Here is a 14,577-nt window from a genome sequence, read left to right on the forward strand (position 1 = left end):
AGTTTAGGGGGCAGGAGTCCATGGAGGGATGGACACTGGGAAGAGGTAACTATGGGGAGGAAGTGGGAGGGGAGCTGTTGCATTGTGGTAAACTGATCAATGTCATGAGACAAAGTATATGTAAACTGCTGTATGGAAAGTGAATTTGCTCTGTAAATCTTCACCCAAATCACAATAATAATATAAAAAAATGATGTCCTGGTTGCTGTGTGAGTGAACTGGAGCTAGGGCAGGTGCAAATGGCCTGGACCAGGTGGTGGGGAAACACGGGCCGACTCCGGATGTTTGTATATGCACACAGGATAGATATGTTGATACATAGGAGAGTATCTCTATCTATGAAAACAACAAACCCATTGCCTCCGATTCAGTTCCAACTCATAGCGACCCCATTTGGGTTTCTGAGGCAGGAAGTCTTTATGGGAGTAGATTGCCCCATCTTCCTTCTGTGGATCAGCTGGTGGGTTTGAACCACCAGCCTTCTGGTTAGCAGTCAAAGGCCTTAGGCACTGAACCGCCAGAGCTCGCTCATTCTCCATAGATTTTATATATATACATGTATGTCTATATCTATCTTTGTATATATATACAAGGAGCTCTGGTGGCATAGTGCCTAAGGCATTTGACTGCTAACCAGAAGACTGGCAGTTCAAACCCACCAGCTACTCCTCGGAAGGAAGGTTGGGTGATCTACTTCCACAGTGATACCACCTAGGAGGGGTCGCTATGAGTTGGATCTGACTTGACGGCAGTGTTTTTTTTCCTGGTGGTCTAGTGGATAAGGCTGCTAACCAGGTCAGTGGTTCAAATGCACCAGCCGCTCTGCGGAAGGAAGATGGGGATTTACTTCTGTAAAGATGCACAGCCTCGGAAATCCACTGGGGGTCACTATGAGTGGGAATCGACTCGGCAGTGAGTTTGGGTTTGGTTTATATACATACCTACCTACATGCAGGGAGCTCTGGTAGCATAATGGCTAAGACATTTGCCTGCTAACCAGAAGGCTGGCGGTTCAAACCCACCAGCCACTCCTCGGAAGGACGGTTGGGCAATCCTACTTCCGTAGTGATACTGCCTTGGAAACCCAAGGAGGGGTCGCTATGAGTCGGGGCCGACTCGACGGCATATAACAACAACAACAACAACCTACATGCATACATAAAAGATGCACACACACACACACACACACACAGAGGATATATAGGTAGAAAGATAACCCCTCGGTGGCGGAAGACAGGCCTCGTGGGAGACTTGAAAATCCTATGGAGTAGTTCTGCTCTGCACATAAGGAATCGACTCAATGGTGGCAACTAATGACTGTGTACCCTGTGTCTGTCTGGCTCAGAAGAGACAATGCCTAAATGACTTGCTAATGCATTGGCTGTAGCTGTGAGGGCAAGACACAGGCTGGTCCTGGGGTCGGCGTGGGTGGTGGATGTCCCCGAGAGGCTGGGGGTGGTGATGAAGATGATACAGCCTTCTGTCTGAACTGTGATGAAGGCTTTTCCTTGCGTGCTACGTTTCCTTTCCGCCTGCGGCCCCTCTCCTCCCCACCTACACAACGCCCAACACTGCTCACCACCTGCAGGGGGGCCGCTTCTGTGTGTGGACCCCTAAGTATGGGCTGGATGCCCAGGCTCACTTCATTATCCCCGTCTCTCTGGAGGCCTGCTCCCCCACCCATGTGTTCTCTGCCCACCCCGAATCCGGGGCAGCCCACTTAGACCCCTCTTCCCTGGGATGCTCTGACACATCCATATGGATCCATATGATACAGTAACATACCTTGTTTCTTGAGATTCTGACAAAGCATCAAGTTACTGCCTTAGAAGAAACGATTGGATTGGATGAGATTTCTTTGACTTATTTGCTGGAATACAAGGCATCTGGCAAGAGCAGCGGTCACTATGCCACATGATCTGGAGGTGACATATTGTTGATGCCTTTCTTTTTAATGGCAGCATTAAGGGGAAATCTTGTCAGGCATCTTTTTGAGAATCGAGTGTGACATGCCTGTGTTTGAACTGTTTGCAGTTGGGATGGTTCTGGCAAGTGTAAGAGCAGTGGGAGTACATTGAGTGCTGTCCCCGCAGGGCAACCGTCAGTGGCTTCTTCAGTCCCTGGCCTGGAGAGCCTTGCGGGCGCCGTCATTCCAGGGGTTTGTTTCCTAGCACTTCCTTCATAGTCTGTCCTGCAGCCAGGACCCAGCTCCCAGCCCAGTGCTAGCATGGAACAAATCCAGCCAGCCAGCCAGCCAGTCAACTAAAGAACTCCAGCCAGTTGCCACTGAGTCAATTCTAACTCAAAGCAGTGCCAGGTGTCACCGCAGAACTGTGCTCACAGGGTTTTCAATGACTGTGGTCACTGATCCCCAAGCCCTTCTGCTGAGGCACCCCGGGGCGGAGCCAACCAGCCTTCTTGTCCGCAGTCCTAACGTTTGCCCGACCCTGGACGCCTTTGCCTCCAGGGTCGATTCCGATTCATAGTGACCCCTATTGGGTTTCCAAGGCTGTAAATCTTTATGGAAGCAGACTGCCTTATCTTTCTCCCATGGAGTGGCTGGTGGGTTCGAATCACCAACCTTTTGGTTAGCAGCCAAATGCCTTAACCACACCCTTTTTCCCTTTTTCTGTCGTTGATCTTTTTTTATTTTGGCCCACTTAACGCTTCTTCCAAGGAGCTTTGGTGGTTTGGTGGTTAAAGCATTTGGCTGCTAATCAAAAGGTTGGAGGTTCAAACCCTCTGGCCACTTCAAGGGAGGAAGATGAGGCAGTCTACTTTCGTAAAGATTTACAAACCTGGAAACCATATAGGCAGCTCTCCTCTGTCCCAGTGGGTCACTGAGTCAGAACAGACTCGATGGCAGTGGGTTTATGTTCTTTTCAGAGCACTTTCGTTGGTGTCATTTTCCCATCAGCCCCTGAGCCTTGGCCTTCCTTTCCTGAGAAGGCAGTTGTTTTCCGGTCCTGGCTCAATGGCAATGGCAGGCCTTGGTCTGACCATGCCGTAGCCCACCTGGGTCCAGCCCCAGGGACCTGGGGGAGGAGGTCAGGCCAGACTGTGTGTGGAAGCTGGACTTTGCCTATCTTCTTAATCAGATGTCAGTATAAAAGCGATGGCTGTTCTATATGACTATGAGACCAGAAGAACTAGATGGTGCCCAGCTACCACTGTCAACCACTTGGAGGGGGATCTATGTAGGAGATCCTGTATAGATTGGGAGAATAATGTGGAACAAAACTCAAAATCATAAAAAAAAAAAAAAAAGGACCAGGTTTGCTAGTCTGATAGACCATGGTAGAATCACTGAAGACTATGGCCCCTAGCTGCCCTTCAGGTCTGGAACTGAACCCCTTTTATGGCTTCCAGCCAAACAAAACACAGGCATATGAGCTGAACATTTACCTGAGGCAGACACACTCTTTGGAGAGAACAATCATGGGAGAATAGAAGGGCAGTGTTTGCACAGGGACACAGCTCAGGGGGCAGGAGTGAATGAAGGGAAGGACACAGGGAAGAGGTAACTATGGGGAAGAAGTGAGAGGTGAGCTGTTGCATTGTGGGAAATTGCAGTCAATGTCTTGAGACGAAGTGTATGTGAGCTGCTGTATGGAAAGTGAATTTGCTCTGTAAACCTTCACTCAAATCATAATTTAAAAAAGCGATGGCTGTTGATCAAGTTCACTTGTTACCACTTGGTTTTTTCAAAGCAAGGAGGAACATTTCATACTGTTCTCTTTAAAGGTCTATTTTAAGCATGGGCTTGTGAATTGAAAATTAAATGCCGTTTTCTAAAGGATTACTGAATTCTAAAGACCACTTTGGATATCTATAAAAACACCTCATAGAGTTGCCTTTGAGATGTGTCTGAACTGAAGGATTGTGGGTGTCCCAGGATCCTGCTGGTAGTGCGTGTCTCTCCATCCAAGTGGGACCCGTGTTCTCTGTGCATGTGTGTGTATGTCAGCCCCCATGAGAACACTGCATTTCATCACGCTAGTCATTCACTGTGTCCTGGTGGACTTGGGTGAAAAACACCATTTTGGTATAAACATACATATATTTCAATCACTGAATATTTATTGAGCACCAACTATGTGCTAGGTATGGACTGTTCTAGGTTTTGGGACACAGATATGAACAAAAACCCCTGCCCTCATGGAGCTTATAGTGTAATGACACAGAAAATAACACATGCAGGGTGGTGTTGGCAAAGAATGCTGAAAGTATCATGGGCGGCTAGAAGAAGTAACAAAATCTGTCCTGGAAGAAGTACAGCCAGGGTACTCCTTGGAAGTGAGGATGGCCTGACTTCGTCTCACTGACTTTGGTCATGTCAGAAGGACCATTCCCTGGGAAAGGATCTCATGCTTGGTAAAGTGGAGGGTCAACAAAAGAGGGGAAGGCTCTCAGTGAGATGGACTGACACGGTGGCTCCGATGATGGGCTCAGAAATAGCAAGGACTGTGAGGCTAGCGCAGGACTGGGCAGTGTTTCGTTCTGTTGTCCACAGGGCTGCGGTGAGTGGGAGCCGACTCAGCGGCACCTACCGCCACCACCACATGCGGGGTATTAGACGCGGCAGCACAGAAAGTAGTGTCAAGTAGGGACTGCGTCAGCTGCTCTTCAGGTTGGCCTCCGACTCGCAGACCCTGCACACGACAGAAAGCAACGCTGCCTGGTCCCGTGCTGTCCGTGTGCTCACTGCAGATCAGACGCTGGGACCCCCAGGCCTTTCCGTCTGAGTCTGGAAGCTCCCCTGAAGCCTGGTCAGCACCACAGCAACCCGTGAGCCCCACTGACACACGGGGGTTGCTGCACATGAGGTACTTGGCTGAGACTGAACCAGGTCTGTCCCGTGGAGGGGCGAGTTCTCACTGTGGCGTGACCCTTGGTGTATTCAAGTCCCCTCAGTAGCTCTGAGTCTGTTCTGTCTCATGGTCCCAACCTTGGGGGAGGAGCCTCCCCTTATGTGTGATCTACAAACCCCGCCTCGGGGAGCCCTGTGTCGGGGGTTCTCTGCTGGAGTGGCCGTTCTTCCAGGGGTGCCTCTACTTGAAGTCCCCACCCTCCTGATCCACAGGGGCTCCACCCCGCCCCCAGCCATGGCAGGGTCTTTTCTCTGCACAGCAAGAATCATAATACGTCAAAATGTTTTTTATTTGAGACACAAAAATGCAAAATTGCTGAGATATGAAACATCTCCCGGTCAGCTACAATACCGCCACTATGTACAAAAGATCTGATGACCCACGGGCACACATAGAAAAATACACACACATCCCTTATGTACAGCACATGTGCAAAATGTATGGCATTTCCAACACGATATGGAACTGATCTCAGGGGTGCAAACAGCAAATACAAAGGCATCATGGTTTTTCTTTTAGAAACAACATAGAGGCAAATACACAAATGGACCCCCGACCGCCATCATCGTCCGTTTATTACACTAGCGCGTCAATAAGCAGGGCTCTGTGGACTGGTATCTTTCTCCTTTTTTTCAGAGTGAGATGCTAAGATGTCATGTGACAATGAAAATAAGAAGAGAAACACCTATCATGGTAAGAGCGTGCCTACTGCAAGCAGGAAAGGAGAAAACAAATTTCTATGGAGAAAGGAGAAAAACAACTTGGTATCTAGTACTAACTATGAATTATCCTTAAACCAACAGAACAGATCTATGCTATTGTACATGAAAACGAGATATCTACATCTTTGTGAAAATTATAACCTTAGGTGGGTAATACCGTTTTGGGACTGATTTTTGAGATCTTGTAAGTCTCAATTTTAAATAAAAAGTGCCTCCTTTTGGCAAATACTTGGCAAAGCCTTTGGTTCCTTTAAAGCAGGTTTGCATGACAATTGGTTACTTGACAGAAAGTACTTCGGGTAGCTACGCGACCCCTTCCTAAATGCTTCCTCCTCCTGCTGCCACGTTACCGCGTGTCCGCACGGCGTCAGGTAGAGAGGTGGTGAGGATCCCGGGGCGCCTACCACCTCAGGGGAAGCCTCATCTTGGGCGTTGGCATGACGCTCTGTGAGACACTCCATCTGGGCTGCTACCTCCAGTGACATGTTTTCTTTGACTTCAGACAGCACCGTGTAGATCTGAGATTGCCACCTGTTGTCACAAGTTGTGACATTTCCCCATAACGACTCACAAAGTGGAGTTTGGGTATGAGCTTCTGTAAACACGTGCGGCCGCCTGAACGGCTGCCTTGATGAGAGAATTTAGGTAGAAACTCCTTGCAAGGATGCACTGCCTTGGAAACTGCGAGAAGAGGTGAAGTGGGGGGCAGCCAGGGGCCTGCCTATTACCCAGCAGGCAGAGAGGTTTGTGAAATCAACACGTTACTGCAGGCTGGAGCCATGAAGAAATGTCACACCTTACTTGTTACTTTCCAGTTGTGATGGGACTTGCTTAGATGATGAGCTGAAATGCAGGCCAGGCGCTCTCCAGATGCACACGTGTGCGTTCGTACACTTTGCCGACGATGCTGGCTTTCCAGTTAATGTTCTCCGTTGGGTCTTGGGCTCAATGTGTGGCCTCTAGGGCAGCAGGACAAGGGTGTGTGGTGTTCGCTCTGTGGCCAGTACTCAGCTTTCACGTTTGTGTGGATAGACAGCAAAACGTGGCCGTTATTTGTGAATTTGGTGAAACTGACTGGTGCTGGCCTAGGGTAGGCCCAGATCAGCGGTCTCTCTGAATTTCCCGAGGAAGTCCTCGGTGTGGCCCCGAGACGAATCCCCCTTCCTGATGCCTGGGGCTTCTGGGAGGCTGACCACAAAGTGCACGCTCCTACAAACGTGTTCCAGCTACAAAGTGCTTCACCCCTTTCCTAAGGCCAAGTCTGCTTGAGGACAGTAAAGGGACCATCCCCCACTTGCAGGGACTACTGTCTTGTCAGCTGTGGTGGCATTTCAGTGAGGGCATCCTGAGAGGACTTTGAGAGCCTACACTTCTGGAAGGGTCTGTGTGAGGTCAGGCAAAGCCTGAGTCGGCTTTGGTGATGAAGGGGCTGACACACCCGAGATGTCCCCAAGCATCACCTGCCACACAGCTCGGTGGCACTCTTATGACCATGATGGCCTTCAACAGGCTGCAGTTTGGAGCCAACCCCAGACCGCCTCCACCACTGTTGGTAAACTGGACTTGGAAACCAGAAAGTGCCAGGTACATGGGTCACAGAGCCATGTAGTTCTTAACAGAGGAAACTGAAATAAGCTCTTTAGCATTACAAAAATATTCATATAAAACAAACACAAGTGCCTCTGAGCCGGAACTTCCACGAATCCAGAATACATCTGTGTACAAAGATGTGGCAAACACTGTCCAGCAGATTGCACATTTCAGAGCACACGAGAGAGCATGAGCTGTTGAAACCATCCTAGGAGGTTTCCTAGAGAGACTTTGCTGAAATGCACAGATGACCACGTGCCGCCAGACTGCCAGAGGCGTGGAGCTCTGGTGGGACTTCTTCCTCATCCCACCCCCAGGAACCTGATCCAACACCGATCCAGAAGAGAACGCCGCGAGGGTCGGTGCAACGGTGTTTCGAGACTACGAAGGCAAGGAGGACTGGGACGGGCGAGAGCACACGTCCAGCAGTCGCGTCCTTGGCAACAGGAGATACTCTGCAACAGGATACGTGACAGTCCTAGCTCTGAATGACACACATGCACACTGAAATCCAGGCGGCTGTCCTGACCTGTGCTTTGATGGCTGTGAGGCTAACCTTCAACAAAGCAACGGTTTTCTTTAGTAAACATAACCCTCCCCACGCACTTGCTGTTGTGTACACCAAGCGGGGTCAAAGGGCCCCTGATCAGAGACTGTCATCTTTGGTCACATCTCGTGCTGCACGGCTCCCACGGACTCACTCTACATGGGAACACGCAGCTGCGTCTGGGGAGCAGCGCGTCCCAGAGCCGGGCTCGCTGCTTGAACCAGGTGCTGAGGGCCGAGAGGAATGGGACCAGTGGGATGGGAACGAGAGCCGTCTTGCTTTTTAAACAGTTTTGCACACCAGTGTGAAGCGGGCATTGTAGCGACTCACAGCCAAGAGAGAACAGGCCATGGGCTGGCATTCTTTGCACAGCATTGTGTATTTTTGGAAAGCAACCCTCCTGGGCCATGTTTCAAACCCTATTTAAAAAGCAACAAAAGGAGCTGAGGGCTGGAAACCTATCTATGTACACAACTCAGGATCAGCGGAATATGAAGTGATTTACTGAGAGTTAACAGTGTGGGTTGTTCGGTCACCCCCTACAGTCCCATTGACAACTGGTGTCAACTTGGAAAGCTATTCAGTTCTGAATGAAGATGAGGCCGAGAGTCCAAGTAGGAACCTGATCAGCCCCTGGCCAGAATCCTCGGCCAAGACCCACCAAGAAGAAAGGACCTGCCCACGTAAACCCTCCTGCCCCCAGAGACAAGGCCCCCTTGGTGGAACCCGGCCCAAGGGTTTGTGTCGCATCCAATATGGTACACTCTCTGGTTGGGCCTGCTCAAATGGTGATGCTATTAGTAGAGAGTTACTGGCTCTCCTTCATCGGATTACCAATTTCCAAAGACTTAAACCCTTCCTCACAGACTACGCTGAGCAAGACTGCCTCTGCCTTAAACGGGTCCGAGGGCATAGGAGTGCTTCTAAGTTAGCTAGTGCCAGAGGGTGGAGGGCTCCTGTGTTCTGGCTGACTGGGTGCGAGAAGACAGGCTGTCCTCACACGGAGTAACACACAGAAGCCACAACACAACACCAAAGCTGAAATAAGCTCAGCTCTCAGCCATAACACAACCCTAGAAATGATCAGAAAATTCTCTGCAAATAGCAGGCTAGGCCGCCTTCCTGCCGTCAACTGAAGAACATCTGTCTGGAAGTCGACCCGACCCCAGGGCTGACACAGGGCCAGGTGCAGGGCACAGCAGTGAGTGAAAACCCCAGGCTCTTTGGGTGGACGTCAGTGGTTCTGTGTTCAGTCATTGACACTGTTGTACACTTAGTGACCAGCCTGAAATCAACGGGGAAATCCCACAATGGTTGGCATTTTAGGAAACTCTAAAGAAGCTACTTAGCAGATCTGTAACAACTTTTTTCTACATATATAAAAACTAAGAAAACCTCCAGTTTTAACGCCTTTAGGCTTGATAATATAGTGAGAGCTTGGGTGTGACACCCAGGTACAAGCCTGTAAAACAGTAAGTAGGCATTAGCCAGAGAAGAGGGGCGGCCAGACCTGGGGGTCTGGCAGCCAACGGTCGGTGCGGTCTAACCGGTGACCCCGTGGGAATGTCTTGGGTTGATGACAGACCTCCCCCTTGCCTTCTGTTTTCTACTCACCAGCTCAGAAAGACAGTTCATGCTCAGCCTTTTCTGGGTTGAGGTGGGTCTGGTTACTTGCAAGTGAGCAAGCAAGTTTGTAAATACAGAAACACGTGGCTCAAGTACTCCAGAAATACATGAGTGAGGAGGAGGAGGACAAATGGATACCCACTTCCTTACCCTGATGTAGGCTGTACAAATCACAATGTTAGCGTGTGCATACAAATGTCTAATATACACAGCAGAACCAACCGCATCAACCCAGAGGGCTGCTCATACAATTTTCAGTGTTATCAGTACACCTGGCCCTTTGACCACGGACTGCTTATGACGGGATCATGCAGACGCCTGCTTATGGTGCAAGATCTTCCATGTGAATTTACACTTGGGAACCTAAGGTGAGCTACCAAAATCCACAGAATAGAGTACGACACAGAAGCAAGCACACAGGTTTTGAATGGAACCAGAAGTCGGCGGCTGGGCGCAGCATGTCACTGAGCGGCCAGCACTCTCCACTGGCTCGGTGCTGCTGGGCTAGGGCCTGGCTCAGGCCGTCTCCAGGGAAAGACCAAGTGTAGTGATCGCATGCCTCCCTCATGCCGACCTTAGGCTTTGAGTGGAGCTGTCTGCCTTTTGTAAAGTGACCACCGAGGTTTAGCTGCAGTTGGTCACCAGAGAATCCTGATGTCAGTTTCCTGCGTCCATTACCCTTCTCCAGGTGTCACCCACTTTTCTCCTTTACTGAAGTCTGGAGGAGGAGGTGAGCCCTCCACAACCAGTGTGTTCTCAGAAGGCCCTCTGCTATGTTAAATCGGGGAAGTTCACTGCCAAGTGCAGTGCAGTGTGTTCAGACTGGCTTCCAGGCTCTGACCTTCTATCCATTCTCTCTGTGACAACACATTTGAATTGCAACGATGCAACTATGGATCTATCGCTAACAACTGACCTTTGAGAATCAGTTTCATGTCCTTAAACTCATGAGCTCTGAGACGCGACATCTGTGACTTTAGTCCCAGGGCAGCGGCAGGTCTTGTGGGTCTAGGAAGTCAGCAGAAAACATACTTGGAGCCGTGGTGCTGAGGGGGGTGAGGCCTGAAGACGTGGCGGGCAGCGTGATGTCTAACCACTCCATGTTGTCCAAGTTTGTGTCAGAAAGATCAAGGGACAGACAGGGCGTACTGGCAGCAAACGGGGCCTCGGAAGTCTCCATGGGCGAGTGCGAGTGGCCCAGCACGCTGGTGCGGCTCAGCAGGTCATTGTGGAGGTCCCCGATCAGAGAGAAGGGCTCTCTGTCCTCAATGCTGCCTGGCAGTGGCGCCACCTCACTGGCTGGAGGTAGAGTGCCATCCAGGAAGGCTTCGAGTTGGTTCTCTAAACTGGAGGATAAACTGCTCATAGGTTCTAAGGATACAGGTGGTGCCATCTGGACTTGGGGTGGTGGCCGAGACACCACGGTATTGACTGGCATTGTGGTGATACTGGCTGTCACTGGTCTCATTTTGGAAATAGGAGAAGGTTCTTCTTTTATAGGGAGAGAAATCTCTGTGCAAAACAATTGAAGTAATCAGTAAGTAAAGATTTACTACTATTTGAAAACAACTATTAGTTGCCAAGGCCTGATTTTGCTATTGTGGGATTCCTTTGTATCTTACACCTACAGTGAATCTGCTATTATAACAGCATGACCTCTTTTTTTTTTGCAGTGTTCCCTTCCTTCCCCTCCCACCCCTGGCAACTAACAAAGTTTCCTTTCACATATAAACCTTTCCTTAACTTTTTACAATAATGAATTAACATTACATTTGTCCTTCTGTGATTGACTTATTTCACTCAGCATAATGTCCTCCAAGTTTATCCACGTTATGTGGTGTTTTACAGATTCTATGTTATTCTTTAGTGTTGCATAGTATTCCATTGTGTGTATGTACCGTAGTTTGGTTATCCATTCTTCTGTTGAAATGCATGTAGGTTGTTTCCATCTTTTTGGTATTGTAAATAGTGCTGCAATGAACACGGGTATGCATATGCCTGTTCTTGTCCTGCTCTCACCTCTCTAGGATACATACCTAGTAAAGGGATTAATAGCATGACATCTTGAAAGGTGATGTCAAAATGTCAATTTTAAGTCCTAAACTCCGGGCGTGGGCTGTCTCTTTCATTTCTATGACTTTGGATGATCCTGCAAGGCCTAAAGAGTTCTCAGCAGACAGTACCATCTGCACATGTTGCCCTGTGGTCACTACCAATAATAACTGCCTGTGTCAGGACTGACATGCGACCTGTGCCCCGGCCTCATACAGTACCTGCTGTGAACGGACACAGTCTCACCACTACTGAAAAGCCCAAATAGGACTCTTTCTGGCAGGGTGATGTAAGAATACCTTACAGTGTTCTACCCCAGCATGTGAATTTTTCAAATACCAATTTATTTCTAAAGGTGAGGCAGGATCACTTTCATTTTTTTGGTTAATATCCTTTATTTCCCCCATCCCTTTTTAACACTAAGTATGGTAAAACCCAAGATTTTATACTGGATGTGAAATTGTCTGAGTTATCTCTTTGAATTTTAGTAATGCCGGAGCCCAAGCTGGGTAAGTTGTTAGTCATAAAATTACTGTGTATAGAAACCAAAACATCCACTGCTGTCAAGTCGATTCTAACTCCTCGCAACCCTGTAGGGCAGAGTAGAACGGCCCCGTTGGGATTCTAAGGCTGGAAATCTTTATGGGAGTGGACCGTTATCTTTCTCCTGCTGAGTGGCTGGTGGGTTTGAGCCACTGACCTTTAGGTTAGTAGCCAAGCTCTTTAACCACTGCGCTGCCAGGGATCCTAATGCATACATCGGAATGCTTTTATCCCACTCGAATGGCACATGGAACGAATTCTGAAGATTTTCAACGTGGAATTCAAATCTGGTTCTGCTCTGCTATTCTGACGTGACTTTTCTCTTCTGGCAGGAATATATCTATGGATAATTCTAACATATTGCTGCTTTGAGCTCTTCCTCCATTTAAAGTAAGTTGCTGTATTTGCCTACATTTAACAGATTTTGAAACTGTCCACTCAGAAATACAGTATGTTCCTCAGAACTTAAAGATAAGTTATGACATCTAGAGATAAACTGTGTGCTTGTGATAGGAGATGACCCTGTGATGTCTGATGCGACGTCTCACCTACCTCCACTCTTAATAAGGATGTCAAAGAGGTCGTCCATCTGCTGACTATGTGCGTTGGAGATCTACAACGAAGGAGAACGTGCGTTAGTTTTCTTGCCTACAGTCTTGGAGGCATGATACAGTTGAGAGTGCTAAGGGACCGTGCGGCACACCTAGTTCTAATACAGTTTTGGTAACTTTGAGAACACTGTCACCTCAGGTAAGTAAATGGAAGCAGCTGACCCAAGGCATCACGACTGCCTGGTGGACAGAGCGGCATGGGGCTAGGGCTGAGCGTGGTTGACTGTACACTTCTACTTTCTACTGCTGATTATATTTTGAGAGCCAACTAGTACTTTATTTCTGACATGTCTGGATATTCATTGGCATTTGGGTAACATTTAAGCGTATAATGTGATGAGACTATACATCTTTTTCAGCTTGATTTTTATCTGACATACAGTAAGCCACACATATATGGAAGTATGCAATTTAGTAAGTTGTGACTACACACACAGTGGTGAAACATCATCACAGTCCAGACCGTGAGCACACCCGTCACTCCAGGTTTCCTTGTGCCTGTAATAACCCATTTGATTTTGTTCTCTGTGGGTTAGTTTGCATTTCTGACAGGTCTTTTCTTTTGTATAAATAGATTCATACCCTATGTGCTAGAGGGCTGGCTCATTTCATTCAGCCTCATTACTCTGAGGTTTACCCACGGTGCAGTGTGTGCGATGGTCCTTGTTACTGCCGAGAGGCGTCTGCTGTATGGAAATATTACAGTTTGTTCACTCAAACACCTGTTGATGGACATTCGGGTGGTCTCTACAGTTTCTGAGATGTCAACCATTAACCAAGTAATTATTTCCACCTGAGTAATGTGTGCTTTTCTCTGGATATTTTCAAGATTTACTCTTTAACTGGGTTTCAGCATTTTCACTACGATGTGACCGTGGCTTCTTTTTATGTATCTGACTTGGTGTTCATCGGGCAACTTGAATCTGTAAATTTGTCTTTCATCACACTTGTAAAATTTCATCCATAAAAAAAAAACCCCACAAAACTACCCGCCCCATTCTCTCTCCTTGCCTTCTGGGACTCTAATTATACCTGGATTAGACTGTTTGATATTATATAACAGGTCTCTGAGTTAATTTTTTTTTTTTTAAATCTTGTTATTATTCAGATTGGGTAAATTCTACTGATTTTTCTTCACATTCACTAACTTTTTTCCCTTTGTCATCTTCATTCTGCTATTAAAATTCACCTGCAGTTTTTTCCATTTCAGATATTACGTTTCATAGTCTTAAAATTTGTTTAGTTCTTCTAAGAGACTATTTCTACATCTGTATAGATTTCCTATCTTTTTATTTATTATAAGCATATTTTCTTTTACACCATCGAGGACAGTTATAATTGCCTCAAAACCCTCGCTGCTAATTCTAACATGTAGATAGTCTGAGGCTGGTCTTAGGTGATTAACTTTTTTATCTGAGGACGGGTCAGACTTTCCTGGTTCTTCATATGCAGCATGTTGTGACTGGATGTTATGGAAGTTAAATTGTGGAGGCTCTGACCATTATTTTCCTTAGATCAGTGTTGTTTCTTTTGTTTTAGTAGGCAGTTAACTTGGTTGGACTTTAACGTGTTCCTTGGGCAGAAGTTCCAATCTCTGTTCTGATCCTTTGTCTTGAATGAGCTGCTGTGGCACAGGATTCCGCCAGAGATGTGTTGTTGTTGTTGTTATCAGGTGCCTTCGAGTCGCCTCTGACTCATAGCAACTTTATGTTCAACAGAATGAAACACTGCCCGGTCCTGTGCCAGCCTCATGATCCTTTCTATACTTGAGCCCATTGTTGCAGCCACTGTGTCAATCCACCTTGTTGAGGGCCTTCCCCTTTTTACCAAGCATGATATCCTTTTCCAGGGAATGGACCCTTCTGACAACATGACCAAAGTAGGTGAGATGAAGTTTGTCCACTCTTGCTTCCAAGGAGCATTCTGGGTGCACTTCCTCCAGGACAGATCTGTTAGTTCTCTTAGCAGTCCATGGTACTCTCAGCACTCTTCACCAACACCACAACTCAAAAGGA

The 14,577-nt window shown here is 47.8% G+C and overlaps 1 protein-coding gene across 1 annotated transcript in view; it reads right to left on the reverse strand.

The window, feature by feature from the left end:
* Positions 1–10,332: 10,332 nt before the first annotated feature.
* The window catches only part of MRTFB (myocardin related transcription factor B), a 106,801-nt gene continuing 102,556 nt past the window's right edge, over positions 10,333–14,577 (reverse strand). The window contains exons 14-15 of the mRNA XM_042782425.1: positions 12,504–12,564; positions 10,333–10,868 (exon numbers count right to left, since the gene is read on the reverse strand). Of these exons, the coding sequence (XP_042638359.1) occupies positions 10,333–10,868; positions 12,504–12,564 (597 nt within the window). The remainder of the gene's footprint in view (positions 10,869–12,503; positions 12,565–14,577) is intronic.

The sequence above is a fragment of the Orycteropus afer genome, unplaced genomic scaffold (assembly GCF_000298275.1).
Source record: "Orycteropus afer afer isolate SDZICR_OR568_19922 unplaced genomic scaffold, OryAfe1.0 scaffold00312, whole genome shotgun sequence".
NCBI classification, from domain to species: domain Eukaryota; kingdom Metazoa; phylum Chordata; class Mammalia; order Tubulidentata; family Orycteropodidae; genus Orycteropus; species Orycteropus afer.